At 51.5% G+C, this 20,792-nt stretch overlaps 1 protein-coding gene across 12 annotated transcripts in view; it reads left to right on the plus strand.

Moving 5' to 3' along the window:
* Nucleotides 1–20,792, plus strand: part of AGAP1 (ArfGAP with GTPase domain, ankyrin repeat and PH domain 1) — a 559,406-nt gene that overhangs the window by 192,083 nt on the left and 346,531 nt on the right. For 7 of the 12 annotated variants that reach the window (XM_025289491.2, XM_025289490.2, XM_044945329.1 and 4 more), the window contains exons 3-4: nucleotides 5,815–5,902; nucleotides 6,626–6,637. In XM_025289491.2, the coding sequence (XP_025145276.1) occupies nucleotides 5,815–5,902; nucleotides 6,626–6,637 (100 nt within the window). The remainder of the gene's footprint in view (nucleotides 1–5,814; nucleotides 5,903–6,625; nucleotides 6,638–20,792) is intronic. The other 5 variants (XM_025289492.2, XM_025289493.2, XM_025289494.2 and 2 more) reach the window with 1 other exon arrangement.

The following is a 20,792-nucleotide window of genomic DNA, read 5'->3' on the forward strand; positions in this document are numbered from 1 at the left end:
CGCCTTCCTTGGGGGAGATCACGGGGCCCGCCGTCCCAGGGCGCTCCAGAGGTGCGGGTTCAGCCCAGCCCCGGGACAGTGCCGCTCCGTCCCGTGCGCTCTTGAGACACGTCCCCGCAGAGGGCTGATCCCGTGGGCCCCGGTCAGGAAATGCTGTCAGCAGTCTCTGGCCAGCAGCCAGAGATGCTACTCAGAGATTTCCAGGAAGGCTTCCTAGTTCCAGGTCGGCCCTCCTGAGCCAGCCAAAGTGGGTGAGGTTCTGCCGGCAGAGTGAAACAGGAGGAATAGCGCTGAGATGAGGAAGGTGCTCTCTCTGTGTGGGGTGCGGAGCACCTGCCTGGAGGAGCCTCCGCCTTTAGTCCTGAGTGGGTCCGGAGTTGTCCCCGCCTCGCAGTGCGGACGACTGAGCCTTGGATGTTAAGACGTGCCCAAGGGGACTGCCCTGGTGGCCCAGTGGTTAAGAATCTGCCCTGCGGTGCAGGGGACACGGGTTCATCCCTGGTCCAGGAACTAAGACCCCGCATTCCACAGAGGAAATGAAATAAGCCTGTGCGCCACCGCTAAGATCCGGTGTAGCCAAAATAAATAAACATAAAAAAGTTGAATAAAGAAGGTGCCCAAAGAGCTCCAGTTCGTATGAGGTGGGCTTCTCTGGTGGCTCAGCTGGTAAAGAATCTGTCCGCAATGCGGGAGACCTGGGTTTGATCCCTGGGTTGGGAAGATCTCCTGGAGAAGGGAAAGGGTACCCACTCCAGTATTGTGGCCTGGAATTCCATGGACTGTACAGTCCATGGGGTTGTGAAGAGTCGGACACGACTGAGTGACTTTCACTTTAGTACAAGGCGGAGCCGGATTTGAACCCGGCGTTTGTTTGTCTGCATCAGCGCCGCGGGCAGAACTGTCTGCAGCGTGGAAGGGTTCTCTTTCTTTGCTGCCCGAGGTGGAAGCCGTGGGCTCCATGTGGCTGTGGAGCTTTTGAAGTGTGGCCCGTGCAGGCGGGGAGCTGAGGATTGAAGTGTCATCTGAGGATCAGACTCGCTGGTTTAGACCCAGTTTGGGGAGCTGAAGGTGTTGATGGTTCTGCCATAGCCCCACACCAGCCCATGATAACTGAGGGTGCCTCCCACCCAGACCTGTTCTCTGCTGGTGTTTCCGAAGCATGCAGTGTTCTGGAATCAATGCCTGGAGGGGTGGGGTGGCCGTGTTAACAGGTGGATTTACGATCCTGAAACAGAACTCTCTCGTAAAGTTGGCTGGAATTCACAGGAGGGGTGGACTGCATCTCATGGACAAGTAAATGCAAAGGATTCTGGAGTTCTTCTGGGGAAGGTCCTGCCCCCCCTCCCCGCCACGAGCTGTGTGGGGTGGGCCAGGGCCCCCGCTGGCGCCCTCCTTATGGGGGAGGAGCAGCAGGCAACCCGGCCTCCCCAGGAGACCCCTTCTGTGCCGAGGCGTTCCCAGCGTCTGCAGAAACGCTCCTCTGTTCAGGGGCAACCTCTGTGTGTGTCCACAGGGCCGCGATTCTGTCCTGCTGGGTGCGGCGCCCAGGACAGGTGGCCCCCGAGGTTAGTGCCTCTCAGATCCCCGACTCCATTTCAGAAATGCAGCAGGTCCGTGACATGATAGCAAGCCTCAAGTGGGCTCTTTAGATCGTGTTTGAGCATAAATCTTCTGGAGTCTGTCAAACAGAAAAATGTCAGTGTTCGCTTGCTTTCTTTCTGGCCCCATTGCCTGGCTTGCGAGACCCTAGTTCCCTGACCAGGGATTGAACCTGGGCCCTCGGCAGTGAAAGTACCAAGTCCTAACCACCCAACTGCCAGGGAATGCCCTAGTGTTGGCTTTCTTTTCCAGACGGGCAGCGCCAGGCTGTCTGCTTCCCAAGGTGGGGTCGGTGGTGGGGAGATGATGAGTGGCCGGCTGCTACTGGCCTCCCTGCCGCGGATCCACACTCGGGCCCCTGTGGACGTCTGCAGGCAGCACGTACTGACCACTCACCTCCAAGCAGAAAGGAAAGGACTCCTGAGATCGCCGGCCTCATAGAGGAGGGCCTCAGTCCACAACTTGTCACATCCCGTTCGTGTGTTATCGTTGAATTCCCAACTGGGATTTTTAACCAAAAGCCTCACTTTTCTTTTCAGCCAACTCCGTGTTTAGCAGGTAAGCAGTGGAGTGTGGGCAGTAGAGAGATCAATTTAGAAAGATGCTTCGTGCGGCCTGACAGTTGACAGTTCTGCCCCGAGGATGCCCAGGCCCTCGGTGGTCACGTGTGACCACCAGAACACACGATTCTGTAAATTTCAGGGCACCTTTACCCGTGTTACCTTGCTTCTTCCCGAGCCTGGAGACCCAGACTGGCTCAATTCCATTCTTCTCTGGTTTGTATCCAGGAGCTGTTCACAGATCCCAGCACAGCTTTGCAGCTTAAAGAGCATTTTCATCCCTTGTTTTATTTCCTCCTCACAGCTGGCTGTTAGTTTCTGCCAGTGTTTCAAATTAAAATAAAGCCCATGGTATGCACACATAAGAAGGTGTCTGAGGTGACCATTCAGTTCAAATAAAACACCTTCCCCCCCTGCCCAGTGTCGGGGATCGAGCGATTTGATCCTTGCAAGGGGTGAGTTAATTCTTTGCAAATCGTTGATGTGTCAGAAGGAGAGAATGTTTTCACACATAGAAAACACAGACTGAATAGTGTTTGATTTCGAGCACTTTGCTCCTCGGGAAAGAAGCAGCCTAATCTTAATTAAAAATTCAATTCAGTGGCATACTGTTTTGGATTTTCTCAGCGTGAAGCTGACAAATAGCAGGTACCCTTGAGCAAAAGAATAATTAATAGGTGAAAATTCTCAGATTATAGAGGCCCACGGCAAAGGGAGGACAGGAGTCCAATCAGGAAGGAAACAACTTTATTTAGGTTCTGTCCACATAGTCTGGAGCTTGGAGCCGTAGTGATAAAGCATCTTGTTTCTACTCATTGGTGTTAAGTCATTCATCCATTTATCTGCCCAGTGTTGCGGGGGTGGGGTGGGGGGCAGGCGTCTGCCTTGGGCAGTGCTGGGAGGTAGAGAACCAGACACACTTGAGAGCTAGTCCCTTGTCAGCACTGGAGAGAGTCAGACCCGCAACATACGATGCTGGGAAAACAGGTAAGAGGCAGGCTGGCTGTGTGAGGAGGGCGGTCAGGAAGCTTTGGGAGGAAGCATTATTTGAGGCCGTGGCATTGAGAAGGCTTCTCAGAGGAGGTGGCGTCTGAACTGCTGCTGAGGCACGCATAAGAGTTTGTTCCGGGCAGTGATTGATGGGGAAAGGCCTAGGTGTCCAGAGGCGGTGAGGCTGAGCGTGGGGTCTGGCCACTGGCACACTGACCGTGAAGCAGGGAAGGGGAGGTTGAGGGCGGAAGGAGCCTGGCTGGTGGGGAGGACAGGAGGGATCAGGGTTTTAGGTCGAATTTTAATGTCAGATGTGTTCTGCTCTATTCATCTGTTTGTTGTCCTAGTTATTGGCACCGCCATCCATTTATCCAACCAGTCAACATAGCTCTCTCCTCCCTCCCTCCTACCTACTCATCCACCCACTCACCCACCCACCCACCCACCCATCAACCCATCCACACACCCATCAACCCATCCACCCACCCATCCATCCACCCACCCATCCATCCATCCACTCACCCACCCACCCATCCATCCATCCATCCTCTCCACCCACCCACCTATCCACCCACCCATCCATCCACCCACCCACTCACCCACCCACCCATCCATCCACCCATCCACCCGCCCATCAACCTATCCACCTACTCACCCATCCACCCATCCATCCATCCTCTCCAGCCACTCACCCATCAACCTATCCACCTACTCACCCATCCACCCACCCACCCACGCACCCATCCCATATTTCCCAGCACTTTGTTGGGACGAGAAACTACTGGGTGTAGGGATACAGAGGAGTGTCCTCGCCAGTATCCGAGACCTAGTTCTTGGTCTTGGGGGACAGGATGTGGTGGGAGGTAGAGCCAAGAACATCAACAGTGTATAGTGTGCTGGGTGTGCAGAGAAGCACAGAGACCACCCTAAACTCTTGGGTGAAGTAGAGCAGGAGGGCCTGGGTGAGTGAAGCATGGGTGCAGTTCCCGCCTGGCCAGGGTGCCTCCATCAAGACTGATTGTAAGGATGCAGAGGGGACACTTTGTTGTCTGTTCATGAAATTCTTGGACTCCAGCCTGCAGCCAGAGTGAGAGGCTTCCCAAGAGTTGTGAAATGAGGGCGTCGCATTTTTGCAGTGTTGATCGTAAAGAATCTCTGGTATTCTCGGGGTGAGGAGGGGGAGCTCCCAGGCAGGGTGACGAGCTAAAGGCTGTCCCGAGCTCCAGTGGACGGACTGCACCGCCTGCCCCGTGGGGCGGAGGAGATGCTCACAAACGGTCCTCCGGGCTAGGGGGAATAGTCAGGTGTGTCCATGCGGAGCCTTGGGTGTGTGTGAGTTTACCTGAATGGGGGTGGGGCTGAGGCACGACAGTGGGAATCCGAAGCTCCTTACGAGGAGGTGGGATGTGGCCTTGGCTCCCTCAGGTGGGCTTTAGAATCCAGAATCCAGGGGATCTAGAGGAGGAGCCCACGTGGCTGAGACGGAATTCCAAGAGGAAGCCCAAGGCAGAAGTTTGCAGAGAACCTCATCTACAGCTTCTGGTGAAGGGCTGGGTCAGGGCAAGGGGAAGGTGAGGGGTTTCAGAAACCAATTTGTTGGTGACCTTGAGCAGTGTCTTTGAAGCCATAGAGTCAAAAACTTTGTGGGGGGTGGTGGTTCAGGGTCAGCAGGAAGGTATGCCCCGGAGGCCTGGCTGGCGGGAGAGCGAAGCAGATTCTTCCTGGGAGGAGACTGTATGCAGGGCAGGGCTCTTGTCCTGCTTTTCCTAAGCAGGAATTGATTTTGATGCTTCAACGCGGCTTTGGGGGGTTAGTTCTAGTAGGGGAGGAAGAGGTTATTGTGCAGGAGGGTCTTCACACAGAAGATGGTGAGGGATGAGCTCCCCAGAGAGGGGAGGGCGTCCCGAGGGGCGGTCCCTGCATCCAGGTGTCAGCTGTGGGGAGCTGTGGGAGCGAGAGCTGTCTACGGGGGAGCTGTCTCTGGCAGAAGATGGGATAAAGCCAGCCTTGCACCCTGGAGATGGTGCGTTCCTACCTGCTGGGACGGTGGTCCCTCACATCTCTCGGGAGCCATGTTTCAGGGAGGATGAACACCTCGGCCGCCTTGACCACAGGCCTCTGGTGTTTCCTCATCTCAGCCCTGCAATGTGGGATCCCGTGTCCAGAGATGGGGCCAGCTCGCCACCTCTGCCCTGCCTTGGTGCGGCTTTCTCCCCTCCGGTCCCTGCTGGACACTGTTCCTGCCGGACTCCTGATCCTGCCCCGAGGTCGTGATGGAATGTATCAGAATGTCCCCTAACCTCTTTATGGCCCAGTACTGCCCCTGTGTCCTCTTTAACCTCGTTCGTGCCTTGTTGAGAGTTTTGAGGGTCCCCAGTGCACGTTGGCGGGCTGTGCACCTTCCCAATGTAACCAGCACTCATGGGATCTGGAAAAATGCCACCACAGCCAACGTGTGTCCAAACCGTGTTGATTCCTCAGGCCGTGGAGACTGATAGAGATGTGTGATGTTAACTGAGGGTGCTGGAATCCCTTTTTCTCCCGGAGAAGAATTTAATGAGACGATGTTTCGGATTGCTGTCTGTTCCAGCCCTGTCTGTTTGCAGGTTGCTGAAAGCGTGGTACACTGACCGCTCCTTAGTGACTGTCCATTTCTGTGTTGCAGGGCATTGTGGGTAACTTGGCCAGCGGCAAGTCGGCCCTGGTGCACCGCTATCTGACCGGCACGTATGTCCAGGAGGAGTCTCCCGAAGGTATGCTCTTTTGGCAGACCGTCTCCAGCTCAAGAGAGTTTAGTTGGCCAAGGTTTTCGTTAGCATATTCTAAATCATGACTGTCGTATATCCCATGTCAAGAAAAAGAACAAAATACGAAGCAGCAGAAATCCGTAGCTATGTTGCTTTTTTGGTAGTATTGTCAGCCAACCAGTTACGTTAACTTCATCTTGGCATTGGGAGCAATAGAGTCAAACCATGAATACTGTTAAATATGCCTCTTAGCTGGTGGTTCTGTCCCTTCACACCTGAGTCCGGTGTCATGCCTTTAAATATTACTACTTGGACATGTCTTCGCTTTGGATGTTGAGTTTATAACGTAATTTGTATGGACCTTTCCATAGTCGCAGACCCGAGCACTTCAGATGACCACCACCATACGTTTGAGTGTGTTTTCCCCCTTTATATTGTACTGTAAACATGGAATAATCATTTTTGCATGAGAATAAGCTATTTATTTTGCCATGAGGCTTTTACTTCTTCAGTTTAACATATCCACGTTTTGTTTTTCGCTTTAAATAAAACGATGGTAGTCAAGCTAGGAAACCAGGTAGCTTCCGTGTCCCCCCAAATCCAGCTAGAGTGTACACACACCGTTTTCTAAATTATATTTTCTCTCCGTGTAACCTTTTAAAAATCCAACTCTGAGACACTGAATTTCTGGTTCCTTCTTTTTCTTACTGGCTGTTCCATTCTTTGCAGATATGGATGCAGGTAACTATACATTTCCTTCATGGCAGCGCTTGTCTTGTTTGAAGAGCGAGGAGAGACCCAACTCTGTACTGTAGTCCTCCCTGCCTCCTCGTTCTGTGTTATCCATCCGATTTTGTTTTCATCTTATCCTTTTTTTTTTTTTAAGTTAAACATTTCACCCTGTTTTGTCCCTTAGATGTCTTCTTAGCAGTAGTTCCGAGTAGCTTCCCATGTTCCCTGTAACACCTGTTCTAGTATTTAACTCTCGTTGCTGGGCACCTTGTAATCATTGCGAAGCGTGTGGAAGGTGGAATTCTCTGGCCACCTTTGGGGCTCTGCCATGACGTTGCAGAATTCTCAGTGGACACGTGAGAATGTTTTCGTTTTCCATATCGACATGATGATTTCAGGGAGATTAGAGGTGAAGGCTTGGATGTGGGAGTCAAGGAGGAAAAGCATACCTAGACACGGAAAGATGGATACAGATGCTAGACAGGTGTGTGCTTTAGAGAGGTGATACAGGCGCCCCCTTTCTCCTCTCCTGGACGCTGTACTCGGGTGTGCTGGTGTACCTGTGCCTTTGCGTCTGAGTGTGGGTTTTAGCCGTGGTCACCTGGATTACACCCAAGAGTCTTTTAGAGACTTTTTTTCTTGGGTTTCTACTTATTCCTCGGGGCAGGCTGTGTAGGTTGATGACCCTACCTCCTCAAGTCAGGCTGCCTGTGGGCCCGGGATACCCTGGGTTTCACTCGGGGGTGGAGGTCCTAGATAGGTTACGTGGTCTGGGCCCCGGTTTCACGGCCGCATGCTGGCCTCTCTCCTGCCCGACTTGACGTCTGGTGTGGCTGGTGGGGGTCCCCAGCTCTCCCGCCTGTGGCCAGCTTCCGCTTCCCCCATCCGTGGTGCTGTTTTGTTGTTATTGTGACTTTTGCCGTTTCAGTGTCTGCCATCACGTTTGGGCCTCGCTGTGCTTTCTTTGTGGCAGACCCTTAGGTTTTGATGAACATGGAAGCCTTTCTCTTGCGTGTTTGTACATCAAAAGTAAAACCATCCCCAGCGGGGGAACCTAAACACGACCTCTTAGAAGCCCCGCTTTCTCCACTTTTCAGGCAGTCGTTCTTAACAATGCGAATTTCACGGTGTCATGTGATTTTCAGAATACATCCATTGTAAAGTGGGGAAGCATCTCGGGTTCACTCTCGGGACGTCCTTTCTTCCATCTGCAGGGTGGAAGTGTCTCACCCCTCAGCAGGGCCGGTGCCCAAGGGCTCCCAGGTCAGGGGATAGAGTGTCCGCGATGTTTGCTCTCACCTTCAGGGCCTGGCCCTGCCACCTGGCCACCTGTGTTCTCATTGTTTGATTCCGGGTCAAGGGATTATTCTTGGCATTGCCAGCAGCCTACAGGGGTGCCCACCGTGGACATGTGTCAGGGCCTCCGGGTCCTGGAAGAACCGTGAACAGATGCCCCCTGGTGCCTGGAAGTCTTTAGCCCCCCATGAGCCCTTGTTTCCCAAGGGCCGCCAACCCTGGGACCAGGCGGGCTGGGTACATCTTTGCATTTCTTCTCCAGACCAGGGAACTGACATCCACGTGCCGGGGCAAGTCCCACGTGGTGGCAGGAGGGGCCCAGAATTTGTTGTTTCTGAAAGGAAATGCATGAGAAAAGCCTTGGCACATAAAGAGTCCTTGCTCCTTGTCCGGGAACCTGTAATTGCAAAGCGTTTTCAACCCTTGCCAGACGCCTTAACATCCATCAATTACCCATGCTTGCTTCCTCGAGAAGCTTGACAGCAGTGAATGTTCTGGAGCTTTCAGGCACCGTGTTGCCACCCAGGTTTATGGAGAATGTGGGAGCAGAGGGATCCTTTCCAGGGGCGCCGGAAGCCAGTGATGCCATCACAGCTCAGCTGCATCTGCAGTGACTTCTGCAGCAAGGGTCAGGTCGGGGCACAGCTGCTGGTATTATGTCGTGGGTGCTGGGCTGAGGGGTCTGGACTCTGGGTGAGCTGTGAGACCCTCCCATTTCCTTGCTGCTGTTATCGAAAGTGTGAAAGGGTTAGTCGCTCAGTCATGTCCGACTCTTTTGGGACCCCATGGATGGTAGCCCTCCATCTCCTCTGTCCAAGGGATTCTCCAGGCAAGAATACTGGAGTGGGTAGCCTATCCCTTCTCCAGGGGATCTTCCCGACCCAGGGATCAAACCTGGGTCTCCCACATTGCAGGAGGATTCTTCACCACTGAGCCACCAGGGAAGCTTACCGATTTACCCCCCTTGCCTCTTATAGAGTGACACCCTGCCATCTCCACGGGGCAGCAGCTTTCCATAGGAGGTGTGTTGCTGTGGGCTCTGTGCACACAGCTCACAGGGGCTTCCCTGCGCTTCTCCTGTCTGCACAGGGCTGTCCTTTTGCTTTAATTAATATGTAAAAAATCTTTAGTGTATTCATCCCTGAACATTCATCGGAAGGGACTGATGCTTAACCTGCATCTCCAATACTTTGGAGCTAATGGAAAGACTCATCAGAAAAGACCCTGATGCTGGGCAAGATTGAGGGCAGGAGGACAAGGGGGCAACAGAGGATGAGATGGTTAGAAGGCATCATTGACTCAATGGACATGAGTTTGAACAAGCTCCGGGAGATGGTGATGGACAGGAAATCCTGGCATGCTGCAGTCAGTGGGGTGGCAAGGGGTCGGACATGACAGCACCTGAACGACAACGACCATCCTTTAGTGCTACTCTGACCCATGGTGGGGGGATCCTGGATGCCTGAGAAGGAGAAGGTGGTCAGCGCCTTCTCTTTTCACATCCCCAGGCTTCTCCCGAGTGCAGGTTTCGTCCGCTTTTAGAGGATGACATCTGTCATGCATTCATTGTGTGATCCATTTTGGTTGATACTTTATTCTTGTGGCAAAGATAGCTGACGCATCCACTTTAGATTATTTTAAAGATACAATTTGAAATGAGGGAATAGATTTAAATATTATGTGTGTTTTTATAATTAGTGAATTAGCAATGTACAGGGCTTCCCTGGTGGCTCAGACAGTAAAGTATCTGCCTGCAATGAAAGAGACCCAGGTTCAATCCCAGGTCAGGAAGATTCCCCATGGAATAGGAAATGGCAATCCACTCCAGTATTCTTGCTTGGAAAATCCCATGGACAGAGGAGCCTGGCGGCTACAGTGCATGGGATCACAGGAGTTGGACACGACTAAGCGACTAACACTTCCTGCAATGCAAAAGTAGGTCACTCAGTCGGGAACCTGTACATCCACGGAAGTATTAATAATACAAACAGTAAAATTTGGGGGCCATGCACATAACATTTTTAATCGTGTGTGTGTGTGTGTGTGAGACAGCGTGTGTGTATCCAAGTCCTTAGGGCTGCCTTGACAAGTGACCACAGTCTGGGTTGCTTGAAACCAGAGCTGTGTTCTCAGGGCTCCAGAGGCCGAGAGTCCGGGAGCAAGGGCTTCACAGGCTGGCTGTTGCCGGAGGGAACTCGGGAGAGTCCGGGTCCTGGTTACTGCCAGCCCCGGGCGATCTTGGGCCTACGGACGCATCTGCAGTCTGTGCCTTGTCGTCCAGGGGCTCCTCCCCGTGTCTGAGTCCATGTTCCCCTCATGTCATGAAGACAGCCGGCTCTGGATTTTGGCCCACAGGTACCGAGGGTTTGGAATGGATCACAGTTTTAGGGAAAGTTAACCCAGAGCAGCATGTGTATAGTACACCCTGGGTGTTGAGGCAGAGCTGTTGAAGTTGCCCCGTTACTTCTTAGTGAGATGAAGAATTTGGAGCTGCCGCAGGCCTCGCTGGCCGGGCCCACGCTGGTCTCCTGGAACATCAGAAAGATTTGGTCGGTTTACATGTGCCCTTCACACCGATGATGAAACTACACAGCCGTCACTCACTTCCGATGGGAACTACTCCTCTGCCGCCCGTGCCCTGCTGATGGCTGCCGGTGCAGCCAGCGAAGGATGATCTGGGCGTGTAGTCAGAGTTTCCAGCTCATGTGTTTGGATGCTCGATGTCCACCGTGCACCCCCGCCTCCCCGCCGCAGACCCCATGTGTCTGCCGCTGTTTTTAGCTCCCTTCAAGATAAGAAGAGAAAGGAAGGAAACTCAGGCTGCCCAGTATTATGCAGGGATTTGATGGAGAACGTGGGCAGCCTGAGCCGCGTCCCCTTGCAGCTGGGAGACCGTGGTGTCCCCGAGGGCTTTGAACTTCAGGCGTCTCTCTCTGTGTTCCTCCCTCGTGTCTCCTGCCGTGGGCCACACAGAGGACCTGGGGCCCAGAAAGGCTGGTACCCAGCAGCTGTCCTCCCGGTGGTGGGGGCGGGGAAGGGACCCATCAGCTCTGAGACAGATCAGACCGTCCAGCGGATGGAGTGGTAGATGTTGAGGGTGGTGGGCTGTGACGGTGCCGGGGGCGATGCCTCCATCTGTCTCTGCTCTCAGGTCCCTCCAGCCCACATGTGTGGCAGCACCCACCACCACCCCAAAACAGAAAACAGGGACTTGGATCTAGGAGTTTTGGCTCTGCACCCTTCCTTTGACGAGCAGAACAGACTAGGATGGTCCGAAGAGTGTAGGCAGAGAATGAAAGGTGGGTCTTCCCCAAGGGATGTGCTGGAGGTGGGGAGGGAAGCCCGTGTCCTTCCCAGGTAGGAGGAGGAGAGGGACAGTCCTCCACATAAAGAGGAGGGGCTGAAACGGAAGAGGGGGACAGAAGAAACCTGAATGTCTCGCTAAAGTAAGGAAAGGTGTAGGACAAGATAACGGCTGGTCAAGGAAAACTTTACATAATGTGTGTAAGTCTAGGTGAGAAATCAGGCTTTCTGAACGTAAGTCATAGAACGTGGGATGTGCTTTTGTACTGTGCCCCGGGGTGTGGGGAAGTATACCGGGTGTGTCTCGACTCTTAAAAACCTTGCTGAAAGGAGCCTGCAGCTGTTTCTCTTGTTGGTACGGATGTGCGGAGTTTGACAGACTTAGCAGTTCCACGGGAAGAAGGGAACTGGCTTGCCTTCCCGGGACAGGGACCTGTACATGCCCAGCGCCGTCTTTACTGCTGACGTGGTGTGTGGTAGGGGAGGAGGGCTGAGTGATTTCAAGGATGGAGCAGGACCACCGCAGGAGGGCGGCAAGCTGGTGACCCAGGAGCAGCAACATGTTTCCCGGGAGCCCCAGAGCATCCAGGGACGGGGTGGGGGGTCTCACGGCTGGGGTGCCTGGATGCCCAAGTGTCCCCAGGGACGGGGCTGCCCTCCTCCTTGAAGCCCTGAGCCTCCGTGCCAGGCCCGCGACTCACTTGCCTGTGGTTGAAGCCTGGGTTCCCACCCTGCCTTGGCCGCTTAAACTCTCGGTCCTCCCGGCCTGGGGTGAGTCAGCCAGCCGCCTGAATGTGGACTTGCTCCCTCTGCTCCGAGAGTCGTTTGCGGGGACTGAGAAGGTAAATACGTAGACGACTCTGCTTAGCGCTGGCGCAGAGCTGGCCGGGGCCCGGGGATGCGCAGCTGGTCCATATGGGTCCTGCTCCTTTGCTGCTGTGTCTTCTGCTCCAGGTAAACAGCCTTCCTCCTCAACTCTTCTCCCTGGTATGACTTGAGGACCTCATGTCTACCAGGAGCAAGATCGTGATGCTCACCCCCACCCCCCCAGCTCTCTGCTCCTGTCCCAGACAGCCTGTTCCTTGACCAAGCTCCCATGACCAGCGAAGTTATTCCACCAGCTTTAAGTGCAGCTCAGCTCAGGACAGCAGAGCTCTGTATGAGATGCCTGGGACCTACATTGTGGTCATCTGGAAACAAGAGAAAAGAAGAGAATTTAAAGTGGGCTGGGGACTTCCCTGGTGGTCCAGTGGCTAGGACTCCCTGCTCCCAATGCAGGGGGTGGTCCGGGTTTGACTGCCCCCACTCCAAGTCAGGCAGCTAGATCCCATATACTACAACTGAGAGTTGGCATGCTGCAAGCAAATACCCCTCCTGCTACAACCAAGACGCAGCACAGCCAAATAAAAAGTAAATAAAAGTAGTAAAAAAAAAAAAAATAGTTGACCACATCCCCGGTGGTGTGGGTTGAGCCTGAGTTCATGGGTTCTTTCCTGCCCCGGGGTGGGGTTGCTGTCTGGGCTGCGAGGGAGGTCAGGAGCTTCTCTGGTTGCACGTGCCTCAGCGCCCCGGGGGCCCCCAAAAAGGGTGAGGAGCACCCCCCATCTTCTCCTTCTCCTCCCCGGTGTGTCCAGCCCGACAGTGCCCCGCGAGGGTGACCAGCCCAGGGTGACCTTGCCACTGTGCCCCGCCGGTTCCTAGCTGGGATGCCACCTGCTGGCCGTGGTCACTTCCTCTGGAAGCAGGGGTCTGCTGCGGTCAGGTCACCTCGAGCTGGACGTCTCTCTGTTAATCCCTGCGTCCCTGGAGGACCCCCTGGAATTGTTCCCCGACAGATGTGCGTATCATCAGGGCAATAAAAGCCTTCTCAGGAGCCTGTGTATCTTAAATCACTTTTTAAAAAATGAACTGTTTAGAATGAATGTTTACTTCGTTTCTTAGAAACAAGCCATGTGGTAAATACCAGCCTTTATTTTCTGGGACATACGAAATGCATTTAAACTGTCAGCTCCAAAAATCCTTTCCAAATCAAATAAACTTTAAAAAAAAAATTTTGTCAGCTACCACTGCTCAGCAGATGTTAGGCCTATTTCTGAATGCGTTCTTGGGTGCTGCTTAATGTTCCAATGAACGAAATCTGTAAACGCTAATAAAATTTGAGGAGTTTTGAAATCTAGCCAGTTCAGTGTTTCCACATAATTTTACCATGTTACTTGCAACCAAGTGATTAAAAGTACATGAACATTTTTTAATGAGGAGTATCTGAAACCTTATGAAGAGCCTGCTGGTAGGTTGGCTTAGTAGGTAAAGCAGCAGTCAGTCAGTTCAGCCACCTCGAATTATTGCAGATGCTAACTCGGTCTCTAACCGTAGACACATCATTGACCCTTGTCATCGTCCTGATCTGTGTAAACAGCATGCTAAATAACTGTCCCCTCGCACGTAAGCCATATTGAGGATCAGATAATGTTGCCTTTAAAACAGGCGAAGAATGCTAAAATTATCGCGTTTCTTTATTTCAAAGAACTAAAGAGAAAGTAGGTTCTGCTTCATTTTTAACAAGAAAAAAAAAAGGCCGTAAAATTAAGAGTAAGGAGATTATGTTTTTGGCATGGATAGAGTTGGCAGGACAAAATGTGTCTCTGAGTCGGTTGTCTGGAACTCTGAACACACTGTCCCGTATTGTTATAATTAATTCAGCGGGAACCCGGGGGCCTGCTGAGAGCTGGGCACGGCGCCTGCGGTCGGGGCGGGCACTCCCCAGAGGAGGCGAGGCTTCAGGACGAATGGCTGTAGTCGCAGGTGGTCATTTACACCTGAGCAGCTGAGCAGCTGTGCACGCTGGCTTCTCCCGGGAAGCGTCCCCACACGCTCGGTCGTGTCATTTGACCCCCAGAGTCCCCCAGTAGTAGCCTGCATGCTGGGGGACATGGTTGTTGCTTCCCTGAGACACCTCCTGACTTCACAGATGACAAAACCACTTCCTTCATAGGAAAAAGGAGACTGGGGTCTTGAAAGTTTTACTGTCGAAATGACAGATCATTTTTTCTAGAGAAATGTTAAGCCCCAAGAAGGGTTTTTTTTTTTTTTTTTTTTTTTGAGATTTAAGTGGTGGTTTAGTAGCAAAGTCATGTCCAACTTGTGCAACCCCCTGGCTTGTAGCCCACCAGGCTTCTCTGTCCATGAGATTCTCCAGGCAAGGAGACTGGAGCGGGTTGCCATCTCCTCCTCCAGGGGACCTTCCCGACCCAGGGATCGAACCTGGTCTCCTGCATTAAAGGTGGGTTCTTTACCGACTGAGCTACCAGTTAGAGCATGACTTGACTGCATGTTAGACAACAGTTGTTGGGTCTGTCTGAGAGGACGCCCCCTCCTGCCTGCCAGCGTGTTCGTCCTAAGACACACCGGCTGGACGCCCTCCCCTGAGTCCTGACACTGTTTCCAGGGGAATGAGACGGTTCCTGAGAGTGTTCCAGCTCCACCCCCGGAAATGGGAGGTGACATTCCCAATGCTCAGGGCCTTGTCCCCAGCAGGAACCTCGAGGGCAGACGGCTGTCCCGCAGCGGTCACCCCCAGCCCATGCGGTCGAAGGACTGGATGCATCGCTCTTCTTTTGCAGTCTGCACAAACATGTATTTACAAAACAACCACGTTACATATATATGGGCTTTTGACACACAGTAGTTTAAACTATTATGTCTTTTTACTCCTAGAAGGTAAAGAAAAAATTTAATAAACTAATCCTTTTTGCTGTTTTTATACAAAGTGACAGGTCATGCACTTTTTTCTTTTTTAAGTTTTAAAGTCTTTTGCTAAGTGCAAACCCTGGATTCCTGTGTCCAGTTTTAAGGCAAGAATGGGACCATCGCAGAGCAGTCTCTCTCCCGGGGGAGCAAGCCTGGAGGGGGAGGTGCCGGCTGCTTCCCAGGCTGCTGACCCCAGACCTTGGGTGGGGGGGCATTGTTGCATTTCTATAGTCTTCTAAGAATAAACAAAAACAAAACGCCCCACGCAAACAAGGCTACTGCCCGCAAGGTCTGGAGTATTGACTCTCCGGCAGCCACCCCCAGAGACAGTCTGCGACCCCTGCCCTGCGGTGTGTCCACACTTCAAGGTGTGACCTGCAGAGGACTCTGGGTTTCTCCACAGGATCCCAACTCACAGCCACCAGCCCGTTTTAGTTTTCTTGAAACAAGCACCTGAGTTGCATGCAGAGGACTGTGTGAACCGACAGTTCTATGTTTATTTTTAAATAAACGTGTTCAAAAATATAGCTCACATGACACAAATAATTTTTTTTTAATAAGTTCTTTTCACACCGGGAAACACTAGTTTAGAGCAGTCGCGTCTGAGAGACAGAGACACCGTCTGGTTGGCCCCTGGTGGGTGCAGGGCAGCCCACCCCACGCCCACACCCACCTTGCTGAGGCGCTTGCCCCTGGGCATGTCTCGGGCCCTGGCCAGTGGGGCCTGGCCTCGTTTTTTAAAGCCACCAGGTGAGCAGCTGGGCTCTGTGTCCTGCGGCCTCAGTCCTTTGTGTAATTTATCCTTTTTGATGCTTAAAATAAATGTGCAGGGCACTAAAAATAAATAACCTTAAGTATGTTTTTGCCCAAGGAAACAGATGTGCACCACTAAATATATTCCGTTTACCACCAGACTATTTCAGAGACAGGAGTCAATGCTGGAACATTCGCCTACAGCCCCGGCAGCGAGCGCTCAGTGTCCAGCCAACAGCCTCCCTCTTTGGTCACCCAGCCATCCCTCGTTTTATTGACGCTTCTCAGATACCCACTTTTAAAAAAAAAAAAAGACGAAGTTTTGCGGCTACCTTGCATCAAGCGAGTTGTTGGTGCTGTTTTTCCCAGCAGCATTTGTTCCCTCCGTGTCTCAGATTTTGATAGTTCTTGGAAGATTTCAAACTCTTTTCAAGCAAAAAGGTTGTGGCTGGCTGAAGGCTCAGGTGATTTGGTCGGCCTTTTTTTTCAGCAGAGGTTTAAAATTAAGGTACATATGTTGGTTTTTTAGACATGATGCGGTTGAACGCTTAGAAGACTATGACGGTACAGTACGGACGTAACTTACACGCCTTGGGAACCTTCCAGGTTTTGTGACTCACTTTGTTGTGATTGATACTTTATTGCGGTGGTCTGGAGCTGAACCCACAATCGCTCCGATGAGTGCCTGAATATTAGATTCTATTAATATATGGAGGTGCCCATCATTTTGGAGAAATGGCTGTTTTCTCCTTCAGAGGGCTGATTCAAAACCAGACGCCCCCCTGTGTCATCTGCTCAGGGGGTTCCCAGTGTGTTCCAGGGGACACGGACTGTCTGTTCCTGGTGCCCGGTCCCCTCCCATTCCCCACGCAGCCAGCTCTCCTCATCCCTTTCCTTTTTCTCCTACTGCCCTTGACAGTCAGAAATCCTGGGGACTTCCCTGGCGGTCCAGTGGTTGACTCCATGCTTCCAGTTCAAGGGGTGTGGGTTCCATCCCTGGTCGGGGAACTAAGATCCCATGTACTGTGCAGTGTGGCCAAGAAAATATATATTAAAAAAAAAAAAAGTCCTGTCTTGTTCACTCTGTTCCTGGCATCACTCGCTGACTGGAAGTCCCCAGGTAGGTTAGGAACACACCGTGTGTGTGTTAATTGCTCAGTCCGACTCTTTGTGGCCCCATGGGCTGTAGCCTGCCAGGCTTCTCTGTCAACCTCTACTCTCGGGACAGCGGAGTGTGTGTCTGTCCTGAGAGCAGAGTTTGATGGCTCAGCTGCCAGATCCAGGGGCCTCAGTGAGACCCCTGGTCTCCCCGAGTCTCCTGCGGTTTGGGCCGTGCAGGCTGCCTGTCTGTTGGAGCAGCTACTGAGTTACTGGGAGAAGCACCCAGTTCCAGGGAGGATGGTGTATGAACTTTGTGGGTAGGGGCAGGTTCTGGTTTCCCGAAACAGTTTTGCAGGAGAGTCCCAGCGTGTGGAGCCAGGGCAGCCCGAGTGTGTCTGGGGCTCCAAGCCCAAGGGAACAGGCTACAGGCCCAGGCATGGGCATCATACCTAGAGTGTGAGCTGAGGACGGCAAGGTCCAGGCTTGTCTGTGTAGCGAGTGTCCCCTTTCCACCGTAGAGCGCTTGAACACCATCACGAGAAAGGATGCTTCAGGTTCTGGGACCTGCCTGCCTTCTGGGATCACTGATGCTGCGGGGTGTGGTTTACTCCGCAGTATCTGAGATTCTGCAGCCGTGATTACAGAGACATGTTCTGTTGTGATCATGCCATCTTACAGCAGTTTTAGTAGGGTATTTTTGCAGGTGGTTGTTTTGTCATTGTTTAGTTGCTAGTTTGGCTGACTCTGTGTGACCCCATGGACTGTAGCCCGCCAGGCTCCTCTGTCCATGGAATTCTGCAGGCAAGAATACTAGAGTGGGGTTGCCATGCCCTCCTCCAGGGGGTCTTCTTGACCCAGGGATGGAACCCAAGTCTCCTGCATTGGCAGGCGGATTCTTAACCATTGAGCCACCAGGGAAGCCTCCCACCTTTTTTCTCCACAGAGGAAAAACTAATAAAACTTGAAGGTGGATCTGGGTCTGTCCTTAGTTGATGATGATCAGCCAGCCTACACCTGCCCAGGGCTTCCATGTTTATTGTCTTGAAAAGGTGGTATTTGGAGGGGAGAGCTCTTAGCGGGTTTCACGTGTTAAGCTACCAGTTTACATTTTCCTCAAAGCTCTTGAAGTTAAGATATAAGGGAAGTTCAGTATGACTATTGAGCAACAAATCACTTCCTCAAACATTAGTCTCAGATTTCTCTTTGAGCAGCAGTACCATTTTTACAAAATGCTTTCAGTAGCCCTCTGATACCTTGTGCTGGTCGATTAATAAAACTCGTACAAGTTCAAGTTATAGTTTATAAATCTGACCCACTGCTTATCAGGGATGGCAATGAAGGTGTTTTTATGAACACAAAATAGCGCTCTAGGGTCTCCTGTTTCCATTTTACATCTGCCTTTTCACCCAGTTAATTTTTGCTTGTATTTACTTGATGTCAAGAAAACCTGAACTACACAAGTGAGACCTTAAAGATACATTCACTTCCTCTGTCATTTCAAGGTTACTCTTCCGTGAAGTAGATCCAGAAGTGTTGAAGCAGTAGGAACAGTGAGGTTCTTGAAATTCCAGGTTGAATTAATAAAAATCAGCCACTCATCCCCTAGAGGTGTTCAGGCAGGGTCCCCATGGACCATGGTGCTCACCAAATGCGCGGTGACATCCCCGGGAGTCAGCTGGTTAACTATTTGATTGTTGTTGCTTAACTGACTTGCATCACACAAAAAACTGTCACCGCACATGTACCCAGCTTGTCCCTCCCAAGAAGGTGGGACGTGTCCCAAAGCAGGTTGCTGGTTTTTGGAAGGCCAGGGTGATGGTGCAACCCTCCCAACACCCCAGCAGCGGGTTCTGCCTTTGCAGAGAGGTTACCTGATGCAGCCAGAGCCACTGTCTTGGTCTGTGGCTTAGAGTGTAACATGCTTGCCAGTGCAAGTTGGTTGTTACTGTCACAGTTTCAGAACCAGTCGTACATCTCTTAAAAAATACTACACTGGCCACTTTCCAACCCCCTACAGAGGCTCTGGAGAGTGTTCCTGGGGGTGCACCTTGAACCCCGCTGCAGGATAAGAGCCCCCAGCTTGACTGGCATGACAGCTCTTCAGCAGGGCCTCCGAGGCTCCATCCTTAGAGAGTCTCTGTGGTTCCCTCCTGGAAGATCGTGTGCTCTGCAGGTCCGTGTCTTCCTGCATTTCAGGACAGTTCCTCCGTAATTCACCCGAGTTCTTTAGTTGGGCATCTGTTGTCAGAGGCAGCATTTCTCCTTCCCTTGGTTTCGTTTGTCTTCCTGTCAGTTAACTTCTGTCTTTTCGTCTCCTTGATGGAGTTTATTTCCTGCCGTTCCTCCTTGTCAGAATTTCAGCTTGGAGTGGTGTTTTCTTCTTTCCCTTACTTTTCCACATTTTATTCATTTGTTCCAAAATGCCAGTTTGGTCCTCCATTCTAGAGGCTTCCATCTCTTCTGACGCTGTTTCAGATTCTTCTCCTGGAGCTCTTGTTAAGTGCCTGTTAATGAGTGGCATCAGGGAGGGAAGCGACTGGAAGGGATTTCCTTCTGCTTTTTGAGTTTTCTCTTCCATCTGCCCTTTGAGTTTTGCAGGCTCCTTTGCAACTCTCCTCCGCTGACCTTTTTTTCTTTTTTGGCCATGCCACGCAGCTTGCAGGATCTTGGTTCCCTGAGCAAGGATTGTACCCTGGCCACAGCAAAGAAAGCCCACAATCCTAACCACTAGGCCACCAGGAAACTCCCACAGTCCCTTGCCCCCTTTTTTCCTCTTGCCGTATCTTCACATGATGTCTTTACCATTTCCGTAGCTTTTTCCTCCCTTTTCCTGAGATCGGCACGGTCCTGATGGCAGTCCATTGCAAGCATGCATGTACTTCTCAGGCCATTCACACTGGCTGGGGCCACCTGAGGGCTTCGTGGCAAGCCACGTGTCCGGGTGAAGCCCCCCACTGCCCTGCTCCTTTTTATTCTTAAGGCCAGTGATTTCAAGGTTGTTTATGTGACGCTTTGCATCTTTTCTTGGTGGATGGTGAATTTTTTTTTCTGGTTTTTAACTACCTCCCCTCCCCCCACCTCTTTTATTAGAAATGGAGGAAAGGGAAATTCCGTTACAGCAAAATTTGAGTATTTCCTCTTACCCTGGAACTTTGCCTTCTTTCCTGATCTTTCGTCTTTGTTGTACTCAGGTCTGGATGGAATGAAGTTGTTGAAGACAGTAGGCTTTGTGTTAAATCCCATTTCACCTCAAGTCATAATTGTGAGCCTTTCACCTGTGAACTTATTTAACTAATCACCACGCATTAATCGGATCCTTATTCTTAGTTCATTTTTATAGTCACCCCCTCCTTTTTTAAAAACAATAAGTTTAAAAAAAAAATTGGCAGAGGAAATGAAGTCTGATTTGGTTAAATTTTATAATCGAATATGTTACCAATAAAACTTCTTTCCCAGTGTAAATATATGATCCAAAATTCATTTAAATATCACGACACAAAACTTCTCCAAAACCTCAGCGATAGGCATCAGGCTTCAGTATTTTTACCACAGAGCAAAATTCATTGTAAGAAATTTTGGGCACATGATTAATTTTTTATGTTCTCCCAGGGAGAAATGAAAAGATTGATTGTTGTCTCCAGTGTATTCCTCTCATCTCTCCAGTCCTAAATAATTAGGAGATGACCCCTTTCGCAGATATTCTATTGTATTACTAGGCTAAGTAAGAAGAATGTTTTGGGCAGATGTCAGAAATGACAAGAATCTCAAAACCGTCCCTCTGGGAAAATCAGGCGCTCCTGAGCTGGGGCCCCATGAAGGTGTCAGGACTGGAGGCCAGGACTTAGCAGCTGAACAGCATCAACGATCAGCCTCTGCAGGGGGCTGTGTTCATTTCTTCCTGTCTGCATTATTCACAGGTGGGCCTGGTCAGGATGTTTCCTGTGAGCTAAACACAAGTATTTTT

Source organism: Bubalus bubalis, chromosome 6, assembly GCF_019923935.1.
Source record: "Bubalus bubalis isolate 160015118507 breed Murrah chromosome 6, NDDB_SH_1, whole genome shotgun sequence".
Taxonomy (NCBI): domain Eukaryota; kingdom Metazoa; phylum Chordata; class Mammalia; order Artiodactyla; family Bovidae; genus Bubalus; species Bubalus bubalis.